General features: G+C 39.8%; 2 protein-coding genes and 1 pseudogene across 2 annotated transcripts in view; 1 reads left to right on the top strand and 2 right to left on the bottom strand.

Annotated features, from left to right (window-relative positions):
- Window positions 1-5,482: 5,482 nt before the first annotated feature.
- On the bottom strand, window positions 5,483-8,784 carry LOC140940502 (large ribosomal subunit protein eL18-like). Its single transcript, XM_073389483.1, has 7 exons — window positions 8,729-8,784; window positions 8,511-8,597; window positions 8,296-8,403; window positions 8,108-8,209; window positions 6,826-6,949; window positions 6,129-6,198; window positions 5,483-5,609 (listed from the first exon to the last, which is right to left on the bottom strand). The coding sequence occupies exons 1-7, from the start codon at window positions 8,729-8,731 to the stop codon at window positions 5,534-5,536; spliced, it is 570 nt and encodes a 189-aa protein (XP_073245584.1). The 5' UTR covers window positions 8,732-8,784; the 3' UTR covers window positions 5,483-5,533.
- An 81-nt stretch (window positions 8,785-8,865) lies between these two features.
- Window positions 8,866-25,000, top strand: part of LOC140940466 (solute carrier family 38 member 10-like) — a 32,689-nt gene continuing 16,554 nt past the window's right edge. The window contains exons 1-7 of the mRNA XM_073389441.1: window positions 8,866-9,053; window positions 12,880-12,997; window positions 15,182-15,227; window positions 16,362-16,455; window positions 17,749-17,889; window positions 18,004-18,125; window positions 24,837-24,939. Coding sequence (XP_073245542.1) covers window positions 8,970-9,053; window positions 12,880-12,997; window positions 15,182-15,227; window positions 16,362-16,455; window positions 17,749-17,889; window positions 18,004-18,125; window positions 24,837-24,939 — 708 coding nt within the window. The 5' untranslated portion in view covers window positions 8,866-8,969. The remainder of the gene's footprint in view (window positions 9,054-12,879; window positions 12,998-15,181; window positions 15,228-16,361; window positions 16,456-17,748; window positions 17,890-18,003; window positions 18,126-24,836; window positions 24,940-25,000) is intronic.
- Window positions 20,285-22,505, bottom strand: LOC140940678 (uncharacterized; annotated as a pseudogene).

Below are 25,000 nucleotides of genomic sequence, written 5' to 3'. Positions count from 1 at the left end.
AAGGGAAAGCGCGCTTTTATGTTAAACACATAATAGATTGTTTACTATCCAATCAGGGTTAAAAGAGCCCGGGCAAGTCTAGGCAAGCCTATTGTTCCTATTGTAGTAGAGTGACGCTCATTAGTAAACCTATACCGAATTAGTATGCAGGAAGACCCTGACTAGGCACTTAAATTAATGTGGAGGAAGGCAGTGACTAGGCACTTAATTAGTATGGAGGAAGGCACTTTTTTGTCTAGGATAAAACAATGGGTGACGTCATAGACTCGACCCTTATACATATTAATTAAGGGAACGCACACGGAACGCAAAGGGAACGCACCAACGAGGCTTATCTTTGACCCTTGTATACTACTCTCCTCTCCCAATTTTTCCTGAGGGAGGGGGGATGTCTGTACACAGGCTACAATTGACGAAGATCACATCATCAAGCGCCGCGTCAAGGAGCCCATTGCCATAAAACAAGGAAAACCCTCTCTGACTCAGACAAGGGAATGGACCTCCGGGCTATTTACAATACTCTCTTGGGAATACGGAACACCCTTTCTGTTACGTAACACAATCTCATTTTAAATCGCTGATGAAGTTCGAGCGATTCGAACAAAATATTTATCTGAATATTGTTTCAAACTTTTTTGCTTCGAGTTTTGGAATTTGTTGTTTCTATACACGTCTTTGCAGAATAGCCCTTTAGGTAACGTGATGGTTTCATAATAATTATTGTTAGCAAAACTTTTGAAAACTCAACCAAACCCCACCCCACTTGGTCCCTACTAAAAAATTGGAAATAAAAATCACTGTGAAAGTCAAACATGTTACACTATTGCAAGCGATTTAAAAGGTTATTTTATAGTCAATCAAAAGCTTGGAAAAAGGTAAATAACTTGGGGTTGTAGAGCCATAGCTGTTCACTTGGCTGTGGGAGGAAATACCCAGGCCAGCTGTAACCCAGGTCTCCTGGGCAAGATGATCCGGAAATCATTGACAAAAAAGCCTGGATGGAATAAACAGTGTCAAACCTACTCTACAATTTCTTGATACTAATAACCTGTTCAAAACAATGTAGTTCCACCCCCATCAGGTGTTTTATTGGCAGCGACATAAACAAATAAACTCTGGCTGATGATTTACTGCAATCTGTTTCGGTCTTCATCAATTTTGTCACCACCAGTTTTTCTTGGTATTTACTGTTTTATTTAAATGTTTCCCCATGGTAAAGTGGCTACCTGGTTCCGCTAGCCCCTATGGTTATTCCAGGCAGCCAGTCCTCTTACTTATATGTTCATTGTCTTAATATTTTGGTTGTTAGCAAGAGTGAGTACAAATAAAGATTGTTGTGGTCGTCTTTTCATTCACTTGTACTTTGGTTGGAATGGCCTACCAGTCTTAAGGAAATCCTAACCTTTGTAATAATTCAGAACTTTCAAAATGCTTGCAAAATTCAAAAAATCAGTTAACTCTCCCCAAGCCAGACAGCTTTGGGACCGACAATAAGCATCCACTCAAGAGTGATATCCGTCTTATTAAGAGTCAAATAAAGGAAGTAGCTAAGGCAGGGACCAACTATAGGGGTATGTTCTACCAAGGCATACGTCTATGGGGAAAAATTACGGATACTAAAAACTACTATGGAGAAAGATTACGGACACTCAGTGTTTGAAAGATCTTCTACCAAGCAGACGTACAGATCGATCATTAGGGACTTTAAGATCCAACGGCGCGACGGCGACAAGAACGTCGCTTAAAAAGTGAATTTGAGTTTTTTCAGTCTTTATAGCGATTATTCCTACCCACTTACTTTGTCAATTGTAGGCGAACCCTCCTGAAGCTGAATTTTAAGGGACCATATTCAAGCTCAGAAAGAGAAATAAAATTTCGTCGTTGCCTGTTTACGTCTTCCATAAAACGCGAAATTAGGCATTTTCACGTCGTAGTCGTGCAAAAACAGGAAAGAAATGAACAAAAAAGTGTGTTGCACGTGCGAAGCTGTTGTTTTGCTAATTAAGCCTATTGTTTTTTTGACTTTCTAGTTGTCGTCCGCGTCGTTGGATCTTAAACTCCCTATTACGTCAACGTGGCCGTGATTATATAATACCAAGCATTTTTTAAATAGACGCCTTTTTAACTTTATTTTGTTTAATGTTTGTAAGAAAACTTGTATTCTTATAAATAATTCCTCTTTTATTGCATTGTGCCTGAGAGTGTTTTCTTTAATCTATCAATAAAGATCTTCAATTCAATTTATCAATAGAGAGTCGACTGTAGTTTCAATATTACAAAAAAATGTATATCAAAAGTATTGTAATTCCACTGTTTAGGTGTTCCTAATGCTGTTGAGAAGGGCAAGCAATCACAGTTCGTCGAAAAAAGTTACAAACTCAAACGCCTTGCCAGAAAAAGCATGTGCCACAGACAAACTAAACTCCGGTTATGTCCGTCTGCAAAACAGCGCAGAAATCCTTGTTCTGGGCCTCCAGCTGTGTACTAGGATTTGAGTATGTGCCATGATTGGCCTGTTAAAAAACTATATCGTCAATTTGCCAATCAGGTTGAAGGGAAATTCGCAACACGTTTCTGGTAGCAGCTTTCTTTCCATTCAACTTTTCTCCCAAATTTCTAGAATTTTTTAGCTCAATGGTTTGCATTTTGGAAATTCAACAGTTTCCAGGAATCTTTTGCGGGAAATTTCTGTACTAGTGGGGCGGATATGTGCATGGATTGTGCGACTTTTGGTTAAAAGCATGAAACTTGGCAGAAGTGTATAACTTCATGATCATGTGCCTAACAAATGTGGATATGGAGCCATCGCGAAATATTATGGGTTATCGAGATATTTCCGGTATCCAAAATAGCCATCAATTGAAACCGGAAGTGAACATTTCAATCCGGAAGTAGTTTTTAAAAAGCGTATTTTCATTCTCTGAATCGATTAATTTGAATATAGACCGATTTGGGAGATACAAAAGCATTATAACTATTGTTTTTTTGGTGAAAAAGTTATTATTTTGCTGTTTAAAAATGGAGGGGGTAGGGGTTTATGTTACTAAAATACACGACAAAAATGTAAACAGTTTAAAGAAAGCCATGATATTTTTCCTTCGTGTTTGATCCTAATCAACCCTACATTTTTTAGTTTTACATTTATAATCAATAAACAAAGGTATTTTCCTGACTTTTGCCTGACTACGGAGTAATTGTACAACAAGTTACATTGTTACCCTCTAGAAATCATCTTTCACCGGCAAAGTACCTTCCCTCTACATACATACATACATATACATACACTTTATTGAGCATTCCTAAAAAGGGCTTTTCACTATCAATATTAAAATTAAGTTAAATAAATCAAATGGGTGAATAAATTAATTATTTAATTAAATAACTTAAAAAACTATGTACAACAATAACTAAATAGTACTTAACTTTGTACAAATTTTAACATCTAGCCTAGTTCATGTTACAAATTAGTTCATTAAGTAAACGTCTCTTAAAAACTTTAGTATTTATGATTTCCCTTAAGTCTTTACTTAAATTATTCCATATTTTCACACCACGGTAACAAAAAGCGCGTTGGCCAGCATTGATTCTACAAGATGGAGTTCGCGCCTGTTTTCGTCAACACGTAGAAATTCTTTCCAATTACGTGGAAGCTGATTATTGGCTGTATCACGCCTTCGAACACCGGTTCCACGTTCAGATCTCGTAATGGCTTTTAAACTGTTCTCGACATATTCATCCCACACAATGTCTACATGCTTAACATGACGGAGCTGTGATTTTTCATATGGCAAGAATGATTGCTCGGCATACCTGAAAAAGGTTTTCGTCCGTGGCTTGATGACCACTGCAGCACCATCAATGATAGTGGCATCAACAGCACTTGGCATCTCCGTTCGCCGCGTGGTATTAGCCTCTAGGCATTCTGTTGGCTCGCATTTCTTCTTGGGAAGACAAAGTTTTCCAACGTACGATAAGGATGGTGGGCACCCTTGGTTCTCATGTTTGAAAAACTCGTCTAAATCACCGTCCCTTGTTTGACAGGATATGCCGAGCCTTGCAAAAAGTGCACAATCACTCTTCATGAATGACAACTGCTGTGAAGTCTTACATGATTCTTCTGGTGCAGAAAAATTTTCAATGAAAAAACTGACTTTGTTTCTCTTGATAGGATCATACAGTGACTTTGTTCGATTTAAAAGACGTTCAGTTATGAATTGGTTACACTGCTCCTTACCAACGGCCTCTATCTGAGGTAGAATTGTAACTGCAGCTGGCTCAGCAATTTCCTTAGTGTCCAGAACGATAAGGTCGTTACTTTCTTCCAGGAAAGGGTAACCAAAATCTTTCATCGTTGTGACAAGCGATTTCACGTCTTTGAAAAATGACACTTGAAAGCTTCTTTGTACTTCATGGCCGGATCCGCTCCTTGAACTTCGGCTTCTGTTGTCATAGAAGCTTCAAACTCGCTCACAAGTCTTGCCATTTCCGGCCCTGATGTCATCCATCGACGGAGAGCACTAGTGTTCTTTGTGAGGACCACAGTCACACCATCTCCTTTGACCATCCCATTGTTCTGTTCGTGCGCCTGATCGATAGCAATAGCAGAATACCGCCTTGGCGACTTGTGGACTGTGAACAACTCATTTTCAAACTGAATGAAGACACCTGGGGCTGTCTGCTGAAGTGCACTCATATCACGAAGATGAACGGGAAGCCAAGGTGCATAATTAATGTGATTTAACTCAGGCCTCCGCGGCTGATTTCACATTGGGCATCCCCAGCATCGGTTATTTCAAGTTTTGGGTTATGTTAAGTAGTAAACTTAACAGAATTCAATTTGAAAAGAAGCAAGAACCATCACTCCGGAACGGCCCTCTGCGTTGTGAAAGGAGCTCAACGTTGTGATTGTATGATTACTCTTTAGCTGCGGACAATAAATTTAGTAACCTTGACACAGAAATTACGGTTCTTAAACAATAGCTATGTCTATTTTCAATTTTTTTGGCAATTCCGGCAAAAGTGTGTAGCACTTCCGGTTTAGATAAGGTAAAGCCAAACGCTAAAATTCTCTATTTCCATAAATGCAATCTGCAGTATTGCAATAATACAGCCTTATTAATCTTTTTAACTAAGAAAAAATGAACAGACTTTTCAACTTAAGAGTTACCGGAAAGCAAAGAAATTCAACTTCCGGGGATTCATCATTTCACTTCCGGTCCCCATAACTCGCGTCAGCACCAAAATCCGCGATGGCTCCATATCAGAGAATAATCAGTGTAGAAAAGGCAACATTTTTACCAAATGTGATTCTTTTAACCCAAAAGCGCACAATTCGACACAAATTCTGCATATATCCGCCCCACTATACCATTTGCCGCTTTTTCCAAACATTCAAAAGTTTTGGTTGAATGGAAAGCGCTCTATATCTCCGATGCAGGCAATGCCAGACCTTATTCATTAACAAAGACACAAACAAGCAAAATTGTGATTTGAACAATAACTTTTAATCGTTTGTTTTGTTTGAAAGTTCTTTTTACACCTTGAAGCCACGGCTCTTTCTGCGACCACGAGCTCTCTCAAATTTGCGTCCCTTGGAACGAACATAAGGCCTGTGAAAGAGAAAACAGAGAACAAACTAGGTTGAGAAATGTAAGACTACACCGACGACTTCCGTAACTTAAGAGAACAAGAGTCCAAAAAGAACATGCTTGTCTTCTTTAAAGCTGCAACAGGATTTCAAATGAAGGGGACACTGTCTTGTTCAAAATACCCACGGTAACTATTCTTATTTAAATTCCAATCTGTTTAGTGTCAATTGTCTACTGTACCTATACCATGGCTGTCACTAACATTTCAAGTTGTTGGATATATGCAATGAGTAGAGGAGAAATTGAACAGCTAGTACACGGTAAGTTCTTTAGGTTCTGTTTTCCTTTTGTTTCCTATGAAATTCTCCTGCAAGCCCTGGCCTTAAGTGATGGCCCTGCAATAACTTAGTCACCTATAATTATTCTTTGAGAGTAGAATATTTAACTTTGTTTCACTTTAATCAGTAACGTGGAAAATTTGTAAGAAATATAGACAAAAAAGCTAACTTTAAAACATTATTATTATTAGACAAAACTTACTTAGTCTTGCTGTGAGGAACACCTGGGGCAGGGCCAAAGTGTTTCACGCTTTCACGTGCATTCCTTGGACCTAAATTACAAAACAGCAACTAATGACTACACATTCCACACTGTAGGCTGCTTAAAGTTAAAATTAAATACTATGACCTACTCCTTTACAAAAAAGCAACTGTCAAACCAGAGATACTCTGCATCAGAATACCACTACGAGTTCATCAAGTGCTATTAGCATTAGAAGACCGTCGTGTGTTATCATCATTTGCAAAAGTTTTTGTTAAGCTAGCAGAACAGAATGCTAACAAACTACTGCATAACACCTTTCAGTACTACATGTAAGACTCAAAATTGAAGAAAACATTGCAGATTTGATTTCTTTAATGATACTGACAAACAAATGATATCATACAAAAAGACCTACAAGCAGTACTAGGGAGGGGATTGAACAGCTAGGAAGTTCTTTTGGTTCTATTTTCCTTTTGCTTCATAAATGTAGTTGGGATCATGCCCATAGTCGCCTGGAGCAATCCCCAGCCTTCGGACCTTAGTGACAGCTCTGTAAATACCAAAGTGTTGAGCATACTGTTCACAAACAGAGCACACAAACCACCTTACAAGGACCCTACAATCTAACCTCCAGCTAAAATGTCAGCAAAAAATCTGTAACATTCACGAGAGTCCAGGGACAGTAGCAGCTTACCTTGAAGCAACACAGTGTTGCTTCCCTTTGGTGCTCTAAGAGCAAGCTGGTCAAATGTGATGATTTCCCCACCAGCCTTCAAAATTCTGGCACGTGCACCATCAGTCACATGAAGAGCACAGACCTTGAATATCGAAAAGAAATAACATCCACCAAATGAGAGGGTATTCAGGACTAGCAAATCCAACACCTTGCAGGGATATTTTATGAATCAAATTAAGAATAAACAACTACAGAATAAAGGTAGCAGGGACCCATATTCCCAGTTGTCTGGTCGCCCCAGACGACGACAATCTCGTACAAATAATTAAGATCACTATGAGAGTCGCCCTTTGGAAGAGTGAGGTTTTGCTCAACCAAAAAATCTTTTCAAAAATTCTTATATCATTTTATACATTTTCCCTGTGTTCTGATTACATCTTTGATCCACTCAAAATGTTTAGAATAATGGTGAATAACAAGCAGCTTTTGTCTGCAATGAAATGATCAGTTTGGGCGCCATCTTTGATGGTGCAGCATTTTCTACGAAACGATTGCGGGCTCAGTTTTATGTGAAGTACTGCATTCAGTAAATCCATTCGTAGAAAACGTGACAGCAATCATCAAGAGCTGGCGTTTTTTAGAAGGTGCTTTGTCGCATTTCACAAAAAGGTGACATGTGTAGGAGCCACTGCCTTACACCGGGGAAAATGCAACCAACACCAACTTGCCTTAATGGCAAACTGGCTGACCATGGCTACTTGTAAATTAGTAAGGCACTGATCCTGAGCTATAAGACATGAGACTTTAACAAAGTTCATTATTATTATTATTTATCATTAAATACATGTAAACTGTGTTTAGCCTAGGCCTGTAGCCTGTTGTACTTGGCAGTTTAGTTAAAACCCTTTCTTAGTAACAATAACTTTCTTTTAAGCTTTATAATTCTGCCCTTTCATCTGGGTAACCCAAATAATGTTAACAGGCAAGTATGCCATCAGGCATTCTTGCCTGGCAGACAACTCTGAGAAAAAAAGAATATGGACCCTCAGGAAGATATAAACAGACGCTTATTAAGCTAGGCAAAGTATAAAAATGCTTTACACAAGCCTCAAGAGAAGCAGACAGCAGTTTCAAGACAATCATAACAACCGAGGTCAAGAAAAAAACTAATTATAGCTTGCAGTTGAGTTCAAACAGGCTAGACATCTGGTTTTCACTCTCACACACTGTCTGTGAAAAAGAATAATTGACAAGGGATTTATGAAGAACCAAAAGGCTAAGTACTGATTTGGAAACAGACCTTAAGGGCAGGAACCTCGTACAACCTCAGGTCATTAGTGATCGTCCCAACAACAACACATATCTTGTTTGAGATGTCACCTTTAGCTTTCATCTTTCGTACCTTAAAAGCGTAACAAACACAACGAACATTAGATTGACATATGAACTTAAACAACAATAAGATCAAGTAACAGAATGAAGACCTACCAATCGAGAGAGCGCCAGAGGTGGCCGGTTCACACGACTCATACAAAGTCGTTTTAAAACAACTTTGTTGAACGTTGCATTTGTACGGCGAGCCAAAAAGCGATAGAGCTGCAAATAAATGAAAAACACATCCGTTTCTATGATTCTCTATAACATGATTTGTTCGCCCATAAGTTATGATAAGTTATAAAGGAACTACCGAGAAAACCACTAACCTTAACAAGCAGCTTCAGGTAGACATTTTTGGAGGCAGGCTCTCGCCTCACGTTCTTTTTCACGTGCTTCCGTTTGATGTCTATCCCCTAAGAGTAGATAAATAACAACCAGAACGGTTATGCTACGAATCTGACTGAAAATACGTTCTTCATCTACCACGATGTTGAAGATTCAATAGGATATTTTTGGGGGATTGAAAATGTTAGTATGGACTCACCATATTGAGGAACGAAGAGAGCAAACGACTGCAGAGTATTTTGGGAAAAAGTCATGCAGCCTCGTTTTGGTTGTTACAATTCCTACGCTGCGCACCCTGGAGAAAACAAATACCAAGCATAGCAGCCTGGCCGCATTGCGTGCGTGGTTTCCCGACGTCACTAGAAATGAATGCTAGCTACCTTATAACGTCTCTTTTGCACTAATTTTGTTTTATTTTACTTTGAACCGAACACTTTAACATGAGTACCAGGCCTGTAGTATTCAACCTTGTCAACTGCATTATAGGAGTGAGCGTTTTAGCGATGCCGTTTTGCTTCCAAGAGGTAAGCTGAAATACCGGCTAATTAAAAGATCTTGTGTGAGAATAATGTTGATACATATAACTCTAGATCAACTTAAATTGAAATAAAAGCCGAACCTAGATATATATCTATTTTTATTTAAGAGTGGTAAACAATTAAAATTTATCAAGCTGTACGTACGTAGCGTGAGATCATGTAAGCTTATGTTTTCACCGACAATTCGTCTCCGGCGAAAAAAAGGTCGAAGCGCCAAACATAGCATGACTTTAACAATGAAACATGATTTGTCGATGATCTGCTCGCTCCTTTATTGTAAAGTTCCTTTCAAGAGTGGAAATTCCAGCTTTTTTGAAGTAACTCCTTGTAACCCACTGTTATTAAAAACTTGCATGGCTTTTGTTATAATACAAATCGGCCTTGTTGCACAGATTTAATGATGTTTTTGTTCTGACTTAACTTTTAAAGTTCAGCAAAATGTTAGAATTATTTATATCAACTGCCATGCAATTTTGTAATGTGGCAAGTGTGAGTTATTAACTGAGGTATTAATGTTCCAAAAAATAGTGTAATTTCTTTGCTATTGTGCAAGTTAACTCGGTAATTTATTACGCTTTGAAATACAGACACCTTATATTATCGTCTGCCATGCAATTTTGTGATGTGGCAAGTGTGAGTTATTAACTGAGGTTTTGATGTTCCAAAAATATATAAATAGTGTTATTTCTTTGCTATTGTGCAAGTTAGCTCAGTAAATTATTATGCTTTGAAATACAGACACCTTATATTGTCATCTACTACAACAGTTCAGATACATAATTGTTCCTCTCTTGAGCAAGCCAATGAAAATCCTCTATCCTCAAGTGGGTTACAATATCCATGCAATTGATGACAAAACAAGTTCACTTGTTAGTTTAACCTTAAAGCTACTTAAGATGGAGCTGGGTTCCCAGTAATAATATCAGTTTTAAAATAATTTAAAGGATCACTAAGTCTATCATTAATGTTTGTGAAGCTTGTTATACTTGGGAAAAAGGATTTAGTGATAAGCCCAGTTACTCAAACATACTGGAGTCCTGATGGTTAAAAATTAGTGTGTGTATGATAAAGTTACCTAGGCTTTTGAAGGTCACTTTGAAGAATTTTTTTAGTTAGCTGATGATTAGATTGCTATTTGTTGTAAATTTTGTTGAGTAAAACACATGAGAGTGGGGGCAGTATTTATAATGATGGCTATATGGAGATGTTCAGAGGCTACGTTGTTCAGGAACTAGCTTGGGCTACCCTACACTAATAATTTATAATCATGATTTGTTTTCTATTGTAGCACATTTACATGTAGTGGCCCCTGTGTAATTTAATTTTTTTCAAAGTTTAAAATAATTGCAAGTTTATAAGTGGCAATAATATTATTTTAAACTTTTAAATAGTGTTTTTTCACCCCACCATTTTCTAGGAGATTTTGAAAACTTAAGAGTTGTCTGTATTAATTTTTAGTATTTGAGTCAAGTTAAATTTTGTTAAACACTTACATGTAAGAATAAAAATAAGTGAAAAAAGTTTTACACAACTTTTCAATGTTGCCATGACATCATTGTCAAGTGACAAAGCTGACACTAAAAACTTACGTAACATAAATTATACAGTTTCAAGTGGCAATTTAATTTTTTAGTTATTACAATTATAATCATAACTATAACAAAATTGTCAAATCTGATTGGCTATCAACTGCCCTGATTTCAGCCTTAATTGGACAGTTTAATAGGACAGTACGAGTCATGCCTAAGTAATTGGACAGTACGCGCCATCACGCATGCGCTTAAATGGTTTTTTTCACTACTACCAAAAAAAATTGGAATTTCTTCTATTTTGATTTTAAAAAAGGACCTTATATATCACAAATTTTGTTAAAGTTATGATTAATTGGTAACGGAACTTCGTGTCGTCCAATTCAGTCTGTAATCATACTCGTGATTAAACAAATCGGACTCCCGTTATGCGGTCGTCCGATTTTGTTAATCACTTGTATGATTACAGACCGAATTGGACTCCACTCAGTCCTGTTACCATTACTTATTATCTATTATCTATTATAACTATTACTAAACCCTTTTTCACCAAGTCAGATAGATAGATAGTTATTTATTCACCTTAAAAACTTGCAGGCGAGGACTGAATAATTGCGATAAAATTTACAAATGTAGTAATTTACAACTTATTACAATTTACAATTTACAACTGTAATAATTTTTAACTAATAAAGAAAGATGATCCGGCATAATTTACAATTTTAAAGCTGTTACAAAATCACAAATTCAAAAGCATGCGTCAATTTCCTAACATTAAGAAACAAATTACTTCTAGTTCTCAACTACTGTAAACATATAACACCAAAATGCTGGAAAACTTTTCTTGCATCTTTCAGTTTAACACTTTAGACAAATAACTGTTCTGTGTTCTCTCAGAGAGTAGCTTGGCTGATATTTACTTAGAAGTAGTTTGTGGAGACTCTGAGATTGATTAGTGCAAACTTCATCCAACAACTTTGCCACACTTCTTCATATCGCGTTTTTGCAGCTTTTCTGGGTCTTCGCTTAGATAACTTGGTACAAGGCGATGGAAAACTGGGCTGCCCTACTCCAGACTAGAGCAAACACATGTGATGTAAAATAGAATTAGCTCTCTTGTAGCAACATGCGATTTCTTAAGCTGTCTCAGAAAATATAATCTTGTTGAGACCTTTCTAACTAGTTCAGACACAAGGACATTCCACTTTCAATCACTGCTAATATTAAGTCCTAACGATTTCACAGTGTTGACAGTCTCTAGGGTCTGACTGTTAACACAAATAGGTTCAAACTCTGGCTCATTCCTTGCAAAGCTAATCCTGAGCTCTTCGCATTTCCTTTCCTTTACCTGAAATCTTTCATCCCTTGCTTGCCTTGCGAGATCATCTACCAGCTAATGAATCACCTCTGATGTTGTGGTACAGGGTGTATCATCTACATTTTTCCAGATATCTGCCTCTCTTGCATTCAAATCAATAATCATTATTAAGAAGAGCCAGGTACATGTAGGCCCTAACTTTGTCCACTGAGGGAAGCCAGCTGGGATGTAACAGAAGCAATCCTGGGCCAGTTTAACCCTCTGTCTCCTGTCCATCAGAAAGTCAGCAATCCAGCATAGGATGTGGTTCGGAATATCATAATCTGAGCGTTTATGTACCAGGCTATTGTGATCAATCAAATTATTGAAATAAAGCGACTCTAATTGTGGCCACGTTCCCATCAGAGCTGATGTACCAGTTATGGATCATGCTAAAAAGCATGTGCACAGTGATTTGGGTATTGTCCCATATTGCTTTTGTCAATTTTCTTTAGCACGGCTGGCATCACAAAGTCGTGAACAACATTTTATAATCCTTGGTCAAACAAGCGTCACAACACACTTGTATTTTCTTTTTCTCTTGATAAATTCTTCCTTAGTAATTTAGTAACTGAATACTCATGTTAAAAGACATATATCATAGTACTCTTTGTGATTATTTCAAATCCCATAATAATCATTACTAGGAAACCAGTCATCTTAGCCGAGGTTTATTTAAAGGCAAAACAATAAGTATGCCACGCCATAGAAATTAAATTTAATACAACAGAATTCAGTACAAAGGGAATGAGTTACATTGTATAAGGGGTATCAATACAATATTATTATTTTAGTGTAAAGCATTTGAATTATAACAATACCTTTTCTTTGATCACTACTCATGCAAGGCAGTTTCGTTATAGCCCATTTCTTCTTTAGTGTCCATGACTAAATTGACCTCATACAGTTTATGTATTTTCCTTAGTGTGGTATTGTTCTGTGTGGAGTGGCAATTACCTTCAGTGCATGGCTCACCAAAAAATCATGTAGCCTATTGCTTAAAGCGGGGCAAATAGCACGACGAAGAAACTATGAAGGGCTTGGTAAGTGGTTAATTAACAGTTAATGAATGAGGCTGAGTATCTTATGAAGAATTATGGAGATTGAGGAGGGTGTTATCCGTCGAGGCCGTAGGCCGAGGCGGATAACACCCTCCGAGATCTCCATAATTCTTCATATGATACGAAAGCCGAATTCAATAACTGTTTTATTATTCATTCAAAATATTTCCTAGTTTAAAAACATAGCTAAAAACATGCTTACCTCCATCGATCCATCGATGTTCAGTTCATCTTCGATACTGTACGTTTAGGTTTGTCCAGCTCCGCAAATATTCTCCAGATAGCAGATGTCGCCCTTTGAGTTGTCTTCTTGCTCTTCTTTCCATGTTTTTAGCCATGTTTTCGCCTAGTTCTTACTCTTGAAACGAGTGAAATGTCCGCCATTTTTTCAAGTTCCCAACCAAAACAACTCAACCTCGTCCCCAGGTCTTCTTGGTTAACGGTGCCTTAACCTGCGAAAAGCTGCATTTTTGACGTCATTTCCTCGTTAAAGTCAAATTTCTTCCAAATTTGGTCAACAGTAACTGGTTATGGTGAATTAAACGTGTGCTTTTAGCCAATCAGATTCGGTGAAATATTTTGAATGAATAATAACTAGAATTAATGGTGATACATGTAGTAATATTAACCAAGATTTGTGTTTGGTTCAAATCCATTAAAAAAAAGTGCTTCATTTTTACAGTCTTTTTTGTCAAAGTGTCTTTAATCTTGATTTTAAAACAGTCCACAGTGAGAGATGGGTTAATGATATCGGGTTCATGTATAGTCTCCCACGCAAACGCAAACGCGTGACAAACCCGTAAGAACGTTGGCGTGGGAGGCTAGTACAGGGCTTCTGATATTTCGCAGAAAAAAAAGCAAAATTTCGCGGGATTTTCAGGGGCAAATTCGCGGAAAAATCGGCCGATTTCGCGGGATTTTCGCGGCAAAAAAAGTCAAAATTTGCGGCACAATCGGCTGATTTCGGGCGATTTTCTAGGGAGAGAAGTCAAAATTCGCAGAAAAATCGGCCCATTTCGCGGGATTTTATATGTAAAATATTTATATTTATATTATTTATATGTATTTGGAAATATTTCTGGCGGATTTCGCGGGATTTCGCGGAAATACCTGAATTTCACGGGTCCGCGACCGCGCGAAATATCAGAAGCCCTGCTAGTACATGTAAGTTCTTCCAAAGCCACGGTGTGATGTCCATGAAAGCTCTGTTGCTGTAAAAAATATATCATTTTAGTCTTTGAAATGGACAGCACAGTTGAACTACTTGACCTCAGGATTAGAAATTTTAAATCCAGAGTTTGAAATTACAATATAAAGGGCATCCAATTATTAGAGACAATCAGAATTTGACACTAATGACCAAACCGCAGAACATGGTTGCCCCTTGGACAACTAGAATTAAGCTGCTCGCTACGTGAAGATATGAACAGTTATTAAGAGAACCCAAAATTATAATCCTAAGTCGATATTTTTACTTGATACATGTACATGGTACAGTGTAATTATAATTATCATCAAATCATTGTTTATGATTCGTACATATACAAATGTTTGTATTGTCTCCAATCATTTTTATTTTTATTTTTTTTATTTTTTTGTTGGTACGGTATTAGCCCTGTCTTTGTGATTCTTTTCCTTGGTTTGGTTTGGTCTTGTAATATTAATCTTGGGTACACAGACAAGTTTGAGTTATTACCATATTTGAGTTTATATCAGGATTCTACTAAGTATGATAATTTTACGTGACTGGCATCATAATTTTGAAACAGATATTCACTTTTTTTAAATTATAAGTTAATATATATTATTTTATAATTAACACCACAAATAGAAAAAATAGCCACGGGGCATAATTACCTGTACCCTGTACATCTATTCATTGATATGGAGGATATCACATGGCCATGCAGAGATTGGGAGGGATAGAATTTTCTTCTGAATGTTGAAAAACATTTCACAAGTGAGCACGGCAAATGAGTGAAATAATTATTTTTCAACTCAAGAAGAGATGTATGGCATGTTACATTTACAGTTCTATTTTTTGTGATAAAGACGAATGAAATACCAACACATTTCACTCTTGTAAATAGATTTTCGTTTGCTGAAAAGCGTGATTTATTATGTAACAATAGTAATGATGATCATTCCTAATGCTTTGTCTTTTAGCATTGTCTACATATGGAGCACCAGGAAAATTAGCTGTAGAAATAAGGTAATCAAACTCCCAAGCAATTACAGTGTAGCAATTCACAGGCTTGTTCACTGGTATCTTGTGTAATCTGTTAATGTTTTTATTATCACAACAAAGTCTGTGAGTCTGACTTTGCTGGAGTTTGATCATTGGCCAATGAAGATGAACATCTCTTTGTCCCATTCACCCCTGAACAAAACCCGTAACTGCCTGTGCAGAGGATCCTTGTCCCTTGTACCATTTGAGACGTTGTCAGTTTGAATAATCATAGCAACTTTGACACCTAACTTGTGCAGGAGTAGAGGGGTCTTTCAGAACCATGCACAAATGAGTTGGATTCAGTCAAGCTGGCTAGGGAAAAATGCAAATTGACCTGAAAATTTAATGAATATAATGGTCCAACACCAACCTTCTTTTAGATAATCTTTCAATTTTAAAAGTTTTCTCAAAACCTTTTCAAACAAAACTGAATCCTCGTAAATTCCCATAAAGAGTAATGACAGGGCAAGAGAAGCACAAGAGGCGGGGAGGGGAGAAAGCGAACCATCTTAAAATTTTGCCTTCTGCACATCCCTGAAATTCAGAGGCCATAGTTTAGCTTAAGGAACAGAACTGACAGCATAGTGCTGAACTTGTAAACAAAATTGTGGGGAAGGTTTGGTTCTTTTGGCTTGATAGTGACCAGAAAAATAATGGCTCGACTAAATGTAACTTCAAAAGGCATTTTTTTTCTTGCAAAATTTCGGGGGGGCAAATGGCTAAGTTTCAAAGTCCATTATAGCTGTAAGAAATTGTCTTAAAATGGTGCTGTGTTTGATTGAAGACCCTGTAGTTCAGCTGATGACATTATTTTAGCCATTTGCCTGGTCACTAATTAACTTATCCTTAGTTACTCACCTCTTCTACAATGTATTTGGCCTATGCTGTTAGGAAAAAGTAGGGGAACCAATAAAGACTTGTACTTGTGGTGTGGTCTGTCTTGCTTTAAGGATCAGGAGCTAGGTAAAAGCCTGCAGGCAAGGAGTGTAAGATTGATTCACATCACCATATTGTCTTCTTTGATAGAGTAGTCAAGACAACAAAAAAGAATTAATGGTTTTAATCATGCCATTATTTCGATTAATTTTGACAAAAAATATATGATTTATTTCCCAGTATTATAGGTCTTTTAATTGGAAGCCTGATAGCATTCAATGTTATAATTGGAGACTTAGTTCCTTCAATATTTCACAATTTAAGTGGTGTCGAGGTATGTTTCTGTGGCATTTATAACATTTTTTCTCTAAACTGTAGTTACAGCAGATGACAGTTACTGGTATATTATAAAGGATATTATAATAATATGGTGGCAAGAAGACATGAATTAATTTGTTTGTTTGTATAAGTGGCAAGAGAAATGCGCACAAACAAGCTGTGACATGGTTTTTACCACAAGAATGTAAAATTCAATTAATTATCCTGAAGTTAACTTGGTGTATCGATGGACAATAAATATACATGGTAGAGATTGAAAAGCTGTGTTTAATGCTGATCAAACTTATTGCTATTCTCTTTTGTTTGGATGTAATTGTATATTCAAAGACCTTTCTTAACTCACCTCCCACCAGGCCTCTATAAGTTGCTGAAAAAGTGGATAGTGCTTAATTTTCTCCAACTAAAGTTGTTGTACCTTTAAATAGTCAATATAATTTGTTAGCCAGAGGTAGGACTAAGTCTTGAATTGGCATTTTTAGAAACTTATTCTCTGGCTATAACAATTTAAAGCTACATGTATACTTCAGTTTTGTTTAAAACTAATTCATACATGTAATTTTTGTTTTATAAACTGCCCATGACTTAAAACCTCTGTGAAAAACATTTTGTGATTTGAACATAATCTAGGGTCTTTTTAGAATTTTGTTTAAAACTTTTGAATTTGCTGCCATTTTGGCACTCCATTTGTCTTTAGTAGTCTTCTCTTGGAAGTCTCTCTGAAGCAAAGGAACTTTAACCCAGGTTAAGGAACCACATGACATAAACTTAGGAACACATTACTTTAGATACGAGGAAACAAGTGTGGAGTTCTAGAATCCTTTCTTCAAGTTCACTTTAGTTACTGAAACTGCTGTTAAAAGGTAAAACAGGTCAGAAAGATCCAATTGCAGTTAGATGCAACAACACTGGCAACCCCAGAATGGGATAAAATCTTGTTTTTTATTGTGTCTCATGACGTCTTATGACCCTGTAAATTTCCTGATCAACAGAATAGGAGGGGGGGGGACAAAAACGTTTAGACCTAAAAAATTTCTAAAAACAATCTCATTTTGTTCAAAGTGCAATTTTTTTTGAAGAGGTCTTGTATTCTCAACTCATCTCCTCCCCATCTAACCCCCTCCCCTTCCATGGCTTATTCTCAGATTTTCCTCATAAGTTTTGGATTCTGAATCTTACCTTGAGTCTGAGAGAGGGTTTTGAAAAGAAACATATCTTAGCCATGTGATGCCCAATAAAAACTCATCTATCCTGTTATGAACTTATTAAAAGCGATATTTTGTTTTACCAGGTGACTTGGACAGTTAGAGCAATTCTTATGACGTTACTTGCATTTGGTGTTGGTTTACCTCTATCAATGATGAGAAATCTTAAGAGTTTATCTTCATTTAGTGCCATTTCACTGTCCTTCTACGCATTCTTTGTTGTGCAGGTAAGTTTGCCGTTCTACCAGCTGATGTCAAATGATCATGGGTTTGAAAAATTACTCATCAGTGGCTAAACTTTTCAACAATCCTTTTTCTTGGCTTCTTCTTGTTTTTTACAGATTTTTTTTACCGCGTTACCAAGAATTGTTGAAGGATCTTGGATCTACAGTCTGAATTACTGGCGACCAGAAAAACTATTGAACTATGTACCCATTTTTGCCCTGGCCTTTGCCTGCCAACCGTAAGTACTTTACTGGACATCATGATACTTGGTAAATCATTCTCAAAAATCGACCTGTATAATTAGATTACAGTCGAACCTCTCGGTACAGACACCTCTCTAATATGGACAACTCCCTATTATGGGCAGTTTCCAATGTCCCAACAAATTTCTCATTTATTTTCTTTTAAAAAACCTCTTTAATACGGACTCTCTCTAATATGGACAACGGATACTAAATCTCCGCCCCAGGGAGTAAATTCATTTAAACTTAACCTCTTTATCACGGACACTGAGGAGATCAGGTGAATCCCAAATCCCAATCAGGTGAATCTGCACGGGGTGAATCCCATCTAGCTGATGAGCTATGCAAGGTGATATGAAAAGCCCAGTTGCTCTATAGCAAACAATGATTAATTTGCAAAAGGTGTACAGAAGGAAAGATAGCACAAAGATTTCTTCTGTTACATATATTTTTGTACTTTAGTTACTATTTACCGCACTTGCAAAATAAGGAAAGACGCTTTCAGAATTGTGCTTTACATTACAACTTTTTACATTCAGCATTGCGCTGTAGCTCGTTTCGATTAAAAACAGTGATTTGTCTACAACTGTACTTACAGTACTTTGTAGCTGATATGTACAATGTTGTGTGCTACTGAAAGACAGTGTCTTTGTACTGTGAATTAATAAATTTAAGTGCAGTTTAAAGACGATTGTGAGCCTGGTTTTAGCTACTGAACACTTAAAACTGTAAGTGGAGTCATATAACTGATGTCATCGTAGTGACCTCTTTTATACAGACACTTCACTCTGTCCCTTCGGTGTCCATATGAGAGAGGTTTGACTGTAGTATTATTCCTGGAGACAAATGGGGTTGCAATTACTTTGAGTTCACAAAGCCAGAGACAAAAAAGACATCTGTAGATTAGCCATTAACTACCATTACAACTCTCTCCAAATTTTTCATGAGGACTGACTGTAAATGTAAAATCCTTTCTGGTTCCACAGACAAAAATACAGTCAAACAATTGATTCAAATATTAAGGTAGCTTTGTAATTCAGTCCTTGCGCTTTCCTCCCTATTATGTCTTGTCTCCTGCCACTCCATCCCCCTTTTCTTTTTAGGCAGAAGCATTTTAGGTCATTGATAGTCAGGGTAGCTACTATCACTAGTGATCTTCAACAATTGCATTGCTCAAAGGGGCTATGTCAGAAGAATTTTGCTGTTTTAGGTCAATTCTAAGCTGTGCTGCATGTAGTCATTACTTCTTTTACCCATGCCTTTACCCATACACAAAAAGGAAAAACTCAGGCTAATTGATCAGAAACTTCTCATGCTGCCCACAACATGTCCTGAAGTATAGTGAACTACAGAGAAAATTGGGTACATTCCCTTTATATTAAACTGTTAAACTCATCACCAATAGATGAGCTTGGGCGTTGGTGCCTTCAAAGTTGGTGGAGCCGGGCAATGCTCTAGCATGAGGAGGAGGTATCCATGGCAACCCTGCGAGCGGCCCCCACCAGGCACCGTCACACTGAACAATTCAGTGGAATACTTACCGACCCAATACTTACCTAACCCACACCAAGAGGGAGGGAGGGATGGGAAAAACCAAAGCACAAACTGGCACGCAAACAGCAAGCAATTGCAACAACACTTTGCAAAGAACTGCAAGCAAGCAACTTCGTATATAAGTCACGAGGTACCCCTGCTAGAGACATCGGGCCACCCCTAATATAGCTAGGGAAACAGCTGACCAGCATTGCTACGAGGTTAACTTTGCCTAAATTACATTTAGCCACATTTAAACTCTTCACCAATAGATGAGCTTGGGCGTTGGTGCCTTCAAAGTTGGTGGAGCCAGGCAATGCTCTAGCATGAGGAGGAGGTATCCATGGCAACCCTGTGAGCAGCCCCCACCCAACCAGGATCTCCTTGGTGCTTGAAAAAGGAGGGGGCCAGCGAACAAGGGTGAAATGGAACCTCCGACTCCAACAACCCCAAGCACCAAGCGCAGCAGTTGCATCTAAAAACAAACACACTTACCAAATGAAAGCAGCTGACAGTGAGAGCAACGCCCAAAAACTGCAGTGCAAGCCCCGAGCAATTCAGTGCTAAACTTGACAGCAATGTAGAAGGAGATGTGGATAACCAACGCCAAGGACACATGATGTCAAGCCAGCTGACCAGAGAAGCCCGCAAGAGCTTCCAACAGCGTGCGAATATAAAGCTGGTATGCATTACTAGTCCAACGTCCAAGAGCCTGAATCAGGTGATCAGGAATGCCGTTGCGAGCTGCTACCGTGGCTGCCCCAATGCGGAAGCTGTGGCTGGAGAAATTGCCCTCAATCCCCGCGGTAGAGAAAATTTGCCACAGCCAATCAGTCAAGATTGCGCGAGACAGAGGTTGACCATTCGCAAGAAGGAACAAGGGGCCAGGGGCATTTCCTCGTATGGAGAGGTATGCCAGCAAAGCGTGAACTGCACAGAGGGGTGCCCTTCCCAGACCAATATGGATGTGGCAGCCTTGACGGAACGGATCCGTTTTCGACGCTTTTATCCTAACACGGAGGCAGGTTGGCGACTGGCGTGAATCCACTGCGATGTCAGCCACTGAAAGATGAATAGCTGGAGAAAAGCTGGTTAAATTGGGGACTGTAAATTCAGCAACACGGAGAAAACCAAAACAACCCAGCATGCAGGCTGCCCAAAAGGCGCAATGATCGAAAAGCTTGAGGTCCAACGCCCGATGAATGACCAATAGAAGGCTGTCAGTAATCGGAAGGCGCTGAGCAGCCGGGGAACCCTGGGAACGCTTGACCCCTCTCAACACTCGTTGAAGCCGCAGGCAATTAAGCAGAGGGTCAGGAAAACCTTGCTCAATGTGCAAGGAGCAAACTGCAGATAAATAAACTTTAATTGAAGAATGCTGAATCAAATCTGCAAGAAATGAAACAAACATATAGTCCACTCGTCTGCAGGGCAAGGCGACCCATTGGAGTGGAGCTTTCCAGCTTGGCGGCAAAATTCGATGAACTTGCGTTGACCTGACGCATAAGCTTTCCGGGTGAAAGGAACCAGACCCTGGGCCAAGAAATGCAAGCACCGTTGTTCTAGGGAGGAGGTGTCAAGCTGTCCAGCAGGAGCTGCGGAATCGGACAAGGGGACGCATGAGCCTCTGGCGCCAGCTGCCTGAACTCCTGCCAACGGAAACGAGAGATAGCATCAGCAATTTTGTTCTCGACTCCAGGAACATGAGCAGCAGTGAAAGTAAAACCCTAACGCGCTGCCGAGAGCAGAAGATCACGGAGGAGGTGCATTAAAGCTGGAACCTTCGAATTCCTGGTCGTGAGAATCGCGACTACAGCCTCGTTATCTGAGTGAAAAAGGACATGCTTCCTGGCCCACAAAGATCCCCAAAGATGAGCAGCAATCACCACAGGAAAGAGTTCTTGGTATGCAATAGATTGCCTGGCCTGCACTGTTTACCAGGCACCATAAAACCACTGGCCTTGAGAATAGGCACCAAAGCCAATCGCACCTGCTGCATCCGAAGTGACCTCCAAATCTGTGGCAGCAGATATACCAGGGTACAACCAGAACCCAACACCATTCCAGGAAGCTAGAAACTGCTGCCACCACTGAAGGTCAAGACAAAATTCCTGGTTAATCCGAACAGGATGGTTGTTGTTACGGAAGCAGCACAGTAAATCAATAAACCGACGGAGAAAGGCTCTCCCTGGCCAAACTACTTTAGCCGCATGGTGTAAATGGCCAATAAGGGACTCCAATTCCCGCTTTCTGCACCAGCGACGAGGCATCCACGAATGAATGAGTTCCCTTAGTGCAAGCAATTTGTCCTCAGGAAGACGGGCCACTTGGTTGACGGAGTCTAATTCAATTCCTAAGATAGTCATAGAAGTGGCTTGACCCACACATTTGTTAGCGTGAAGAGGCAACCCCAGCCGATGGCAAACAAGATTGCTGTGTTAAGGTTATAAGCACACTGGAATGACTGTGGGTGACCTGCGGTAATAAAGTCATCCAAATAATGTAACAGATCGGAAAGGCGATGCTTATGGAGAAGGATCCATTCAACCATATCAGCTACAGAATTGAAAATAAATGGTGCAGAACGGAGACCAAAAGGAAGCGAGAGGTCAACGTAGAACTGACCACGCCACCTCATGCCCAGTAAGAAGCGGTCATCTAGATGAACTGGGATGTTCCGATAAGCGGATTCCACATCAAATTTTTCCATAAGGGCACCTGGGCCATAACGGGAGACCATGCGAATAACTTGATCAACCTTAATATACTGGAGAGAAAAATCCTAAGGATCAATGCCGTCGATCATACTAGCACCCCGTGGGGAAGACAAATCGACTATCAAGCGCCATTTGCCGGGCTGGCCTTCTTAGGAATGACCCCAAAACTGCTAATATGCAAACGAGGAAAAGGGGAGGAGGCGAAGGGGCCTGCAACCCTGCCCAGAGAGACTTCATTAGCCAGATACGCATCTACAATGTGGGCATGGAGAAGAGCAGAGGGCTTGTTTCTTTTAGCTGGCTTAAGCTTAAGAGCTGAGTGGAAACCTAACCGAAAGCCATGCTGGAGACCCTGGAGGACATAAGAAACTTGTTGCTGGTCGGGATGACTGGCCAATTCCTTTGAAAACTCCTCCACCTTAAGGGGACTAACTGCTGATACAGGAGGGAGAACTGGATGAGCTGGGAAGAAAAAAGGCTATTTGAAAATAAGGCCGAGCCAGGCTGGGAAGGGGGGGCGGGGGCAAACCAAAGAGAGAACTTTTGAACAACAAACCACAAACTCAGACAACTTGACAACTTTATTGCAGCAAATACGGCCCGACCTAGCTACTGTTGACAAAAATTAGGTAACACAACTTAAGAAGTAATTCGACGACTAAACGTCAGGAAACATGGAGACAAAACTAAAGGCAATCAACGCAGATAAAAAAAAACATAACAAAAAAAACAAGGCAGAAAAACAATCAGGAAAACAAACAAGGCACATCCATTAACGCCTGGTTCTCGAGGTGGACGTGGGCACGGAGGGAGGAGAAGCCGATCTATGTTTACGATCGTGTGACGACGGTTTGTCAAAACGACGGGAGCATTCTTACGCACGGTGGGAACCTGCACAGGTGCTGCAGCGATGGGCAAACCGACACGAAGCAAATTGTGCCGAACAGCGGCCCCTGTTCCACGAACGGCAAATGACCTGGGAGGAGTCAGCTCCAGATGGTTCGGGTAGCTTGCTCAAGGAACCACCAGACCCAGAACGCACAGAGGCCCCAACAGCATGAAAATTGTAAAGCTGAACGTTCATGGTCGACCAGTCCACAAGCTTCGTCGCCGCAGCATGCTGGCGGAAGGCCTGATCGTATGCCAGCCAAACACGACCACTGAACTGGCGGTACGTGCGCAGGATGAGAAGCTTGTAAGAAGTTAAATCTTTCCAGCGGTACGGAAAATACGATGTCAGAATAAAGGCTTCGGACCAGGTAACGATGTCCTCGATGCGTCGGCGTTGCTTTTTAGCGCTTGGCAAAAACACTAACCGCCCGTCCAGGAATGCTTGCGATTCCGGCTCAGTCTGAACAATGTTGACTGACAGCAAATCCCCCAAATCCACGTACTTGCTGGCAACAATTTGGCTAACCGTTTTCGCCGGAATTGGTGAAAAAACTGGGGCCAACTACAAACGGCTGTTGGAGAAGCGGTCCCGATGGCAGGTTTGCAGCCAAGGCGCTGTCGCTGAGTGGCACCGGGACAGAAGCGCCCGCCGTGATCAACGTACTTAAGATCGGTGAGCGCGGGGTTGCAAAAGTGGCAACAAAGGATGGCACAGTAAAATTAGGCCTACCTTGCGTGGCTGAAGGTGAAGATATCGCCTGTTGCTCCGGAAAGGCGCCTCCAGAAGCTAGAAAGGTCGCCGTTTGCTGCGACAAGCTGGGCGATGGGGCAGGAACACCCCCAAAAGCTGCTTGTGGCTCCACGCTATCAGAATTTCCACGCAGATTGCTCGAGCTAGAACCAGGACCTTTTTCTGCCGCTAACGAGGCCTTCACGGCATCGACGATTGCAGCGATTAGAGCGGGATCGTGGACACCAGCAGCAACAACTGGAGCGGAAGCTGTTGAAGATGTTTGTGGCGCCGAGTTTGCCGCAGAAGCGAGCGACGAAGGACCAGACGACTCGGCGTGCAAAAGGGTATCCGATGACGAGTTCTCCCCATCCAAATGAGCAGCCAAACTATTGTTGGTTCGACGAGCAGTCATTTTACAAGCAGAAAACAGCAAGCAAGCAAAACCAAAGCACAAACTGGCACGCAAACAGCAAGCAATTGCAACAACACTTTGCGAAGAACTGCAAGCAAGCAACTGCGTATATAAGTCACGAGGTACCCCTGCTAGAGACATCGGGCCACCCCTAATATAGCTGGGGAAACAGCTGACCATTGCTTCGAGGTTAACTTTGCCTAAATTACAGTTAGCCACATTGAAATGAACAAGAGACTTTTTTGTTCTGTTTGCTCGCTACTTTTTTAAAAAGAGGCACCAGTTTCCATGGTAAAAGGATAGTCCTGTCATGTTACCCTTGCAATACAATCTACATGTTTAAATGACATATATCTTTTTTTTTGTCAACACTAGAATCAGATGTCTGTATGATCCTAATGTGTGTTTGTTTTAATTACAGTCAGCTTTTTGCATTGTATGAGACTCTTCCTGACCCATCAGTAAAACATATGGAAGGTGTTGTGGACACTGGGATCAATGTAGTGGCTCTCGTTTATTTTTTGGTAAGTTCTGGCGGGCTGTCAGGAGAGCAGGGTGCAAGGAAAGTCAGTTTTACAGCTTTCC

The sequence above is a fragment of the Porites lutea genome, chromosome 6 (genome assembly GCF_958299795.1).
Source record: "Porites lutea chromosome 6, jaPorLute2.1, whole genome shotgun sequence".
NCBI classification, from domain to species: Eukaryota; Metazoa; Cnidaria; class Anthozoa; order Scleractinia; family Poritidae; genus Porites; species Porites lutea.
The sequence above is the reverse complement of the archived record's forward strand: the minus strand, read 5'-3'. Positions and strand labels throughout refer to the sequence as shown.

What these genes read in the sequence shown, in the direction of transcription:
- LOC140940502 (XM_073389483.1), bottom strand. An exon ending in ACCTGAAGCTGCTTGTTAAG is followed by an intron (nt 8,404 to 8,510) that starts GTTAGTGGTTTT and finishes ATTTATTTGCAG; the next exon opens with CTCTATCGCTTTTTGGCTCG. An exon ending in CTCTGGCGCTCTCTCGATTG is followed by an intron (nt 8,210 to 8,295) that starts GTAGGTCTTCAT and finishes TACGCTTTTAAG; the next exon opens with GTACGAAAGATGAAAGCTAA.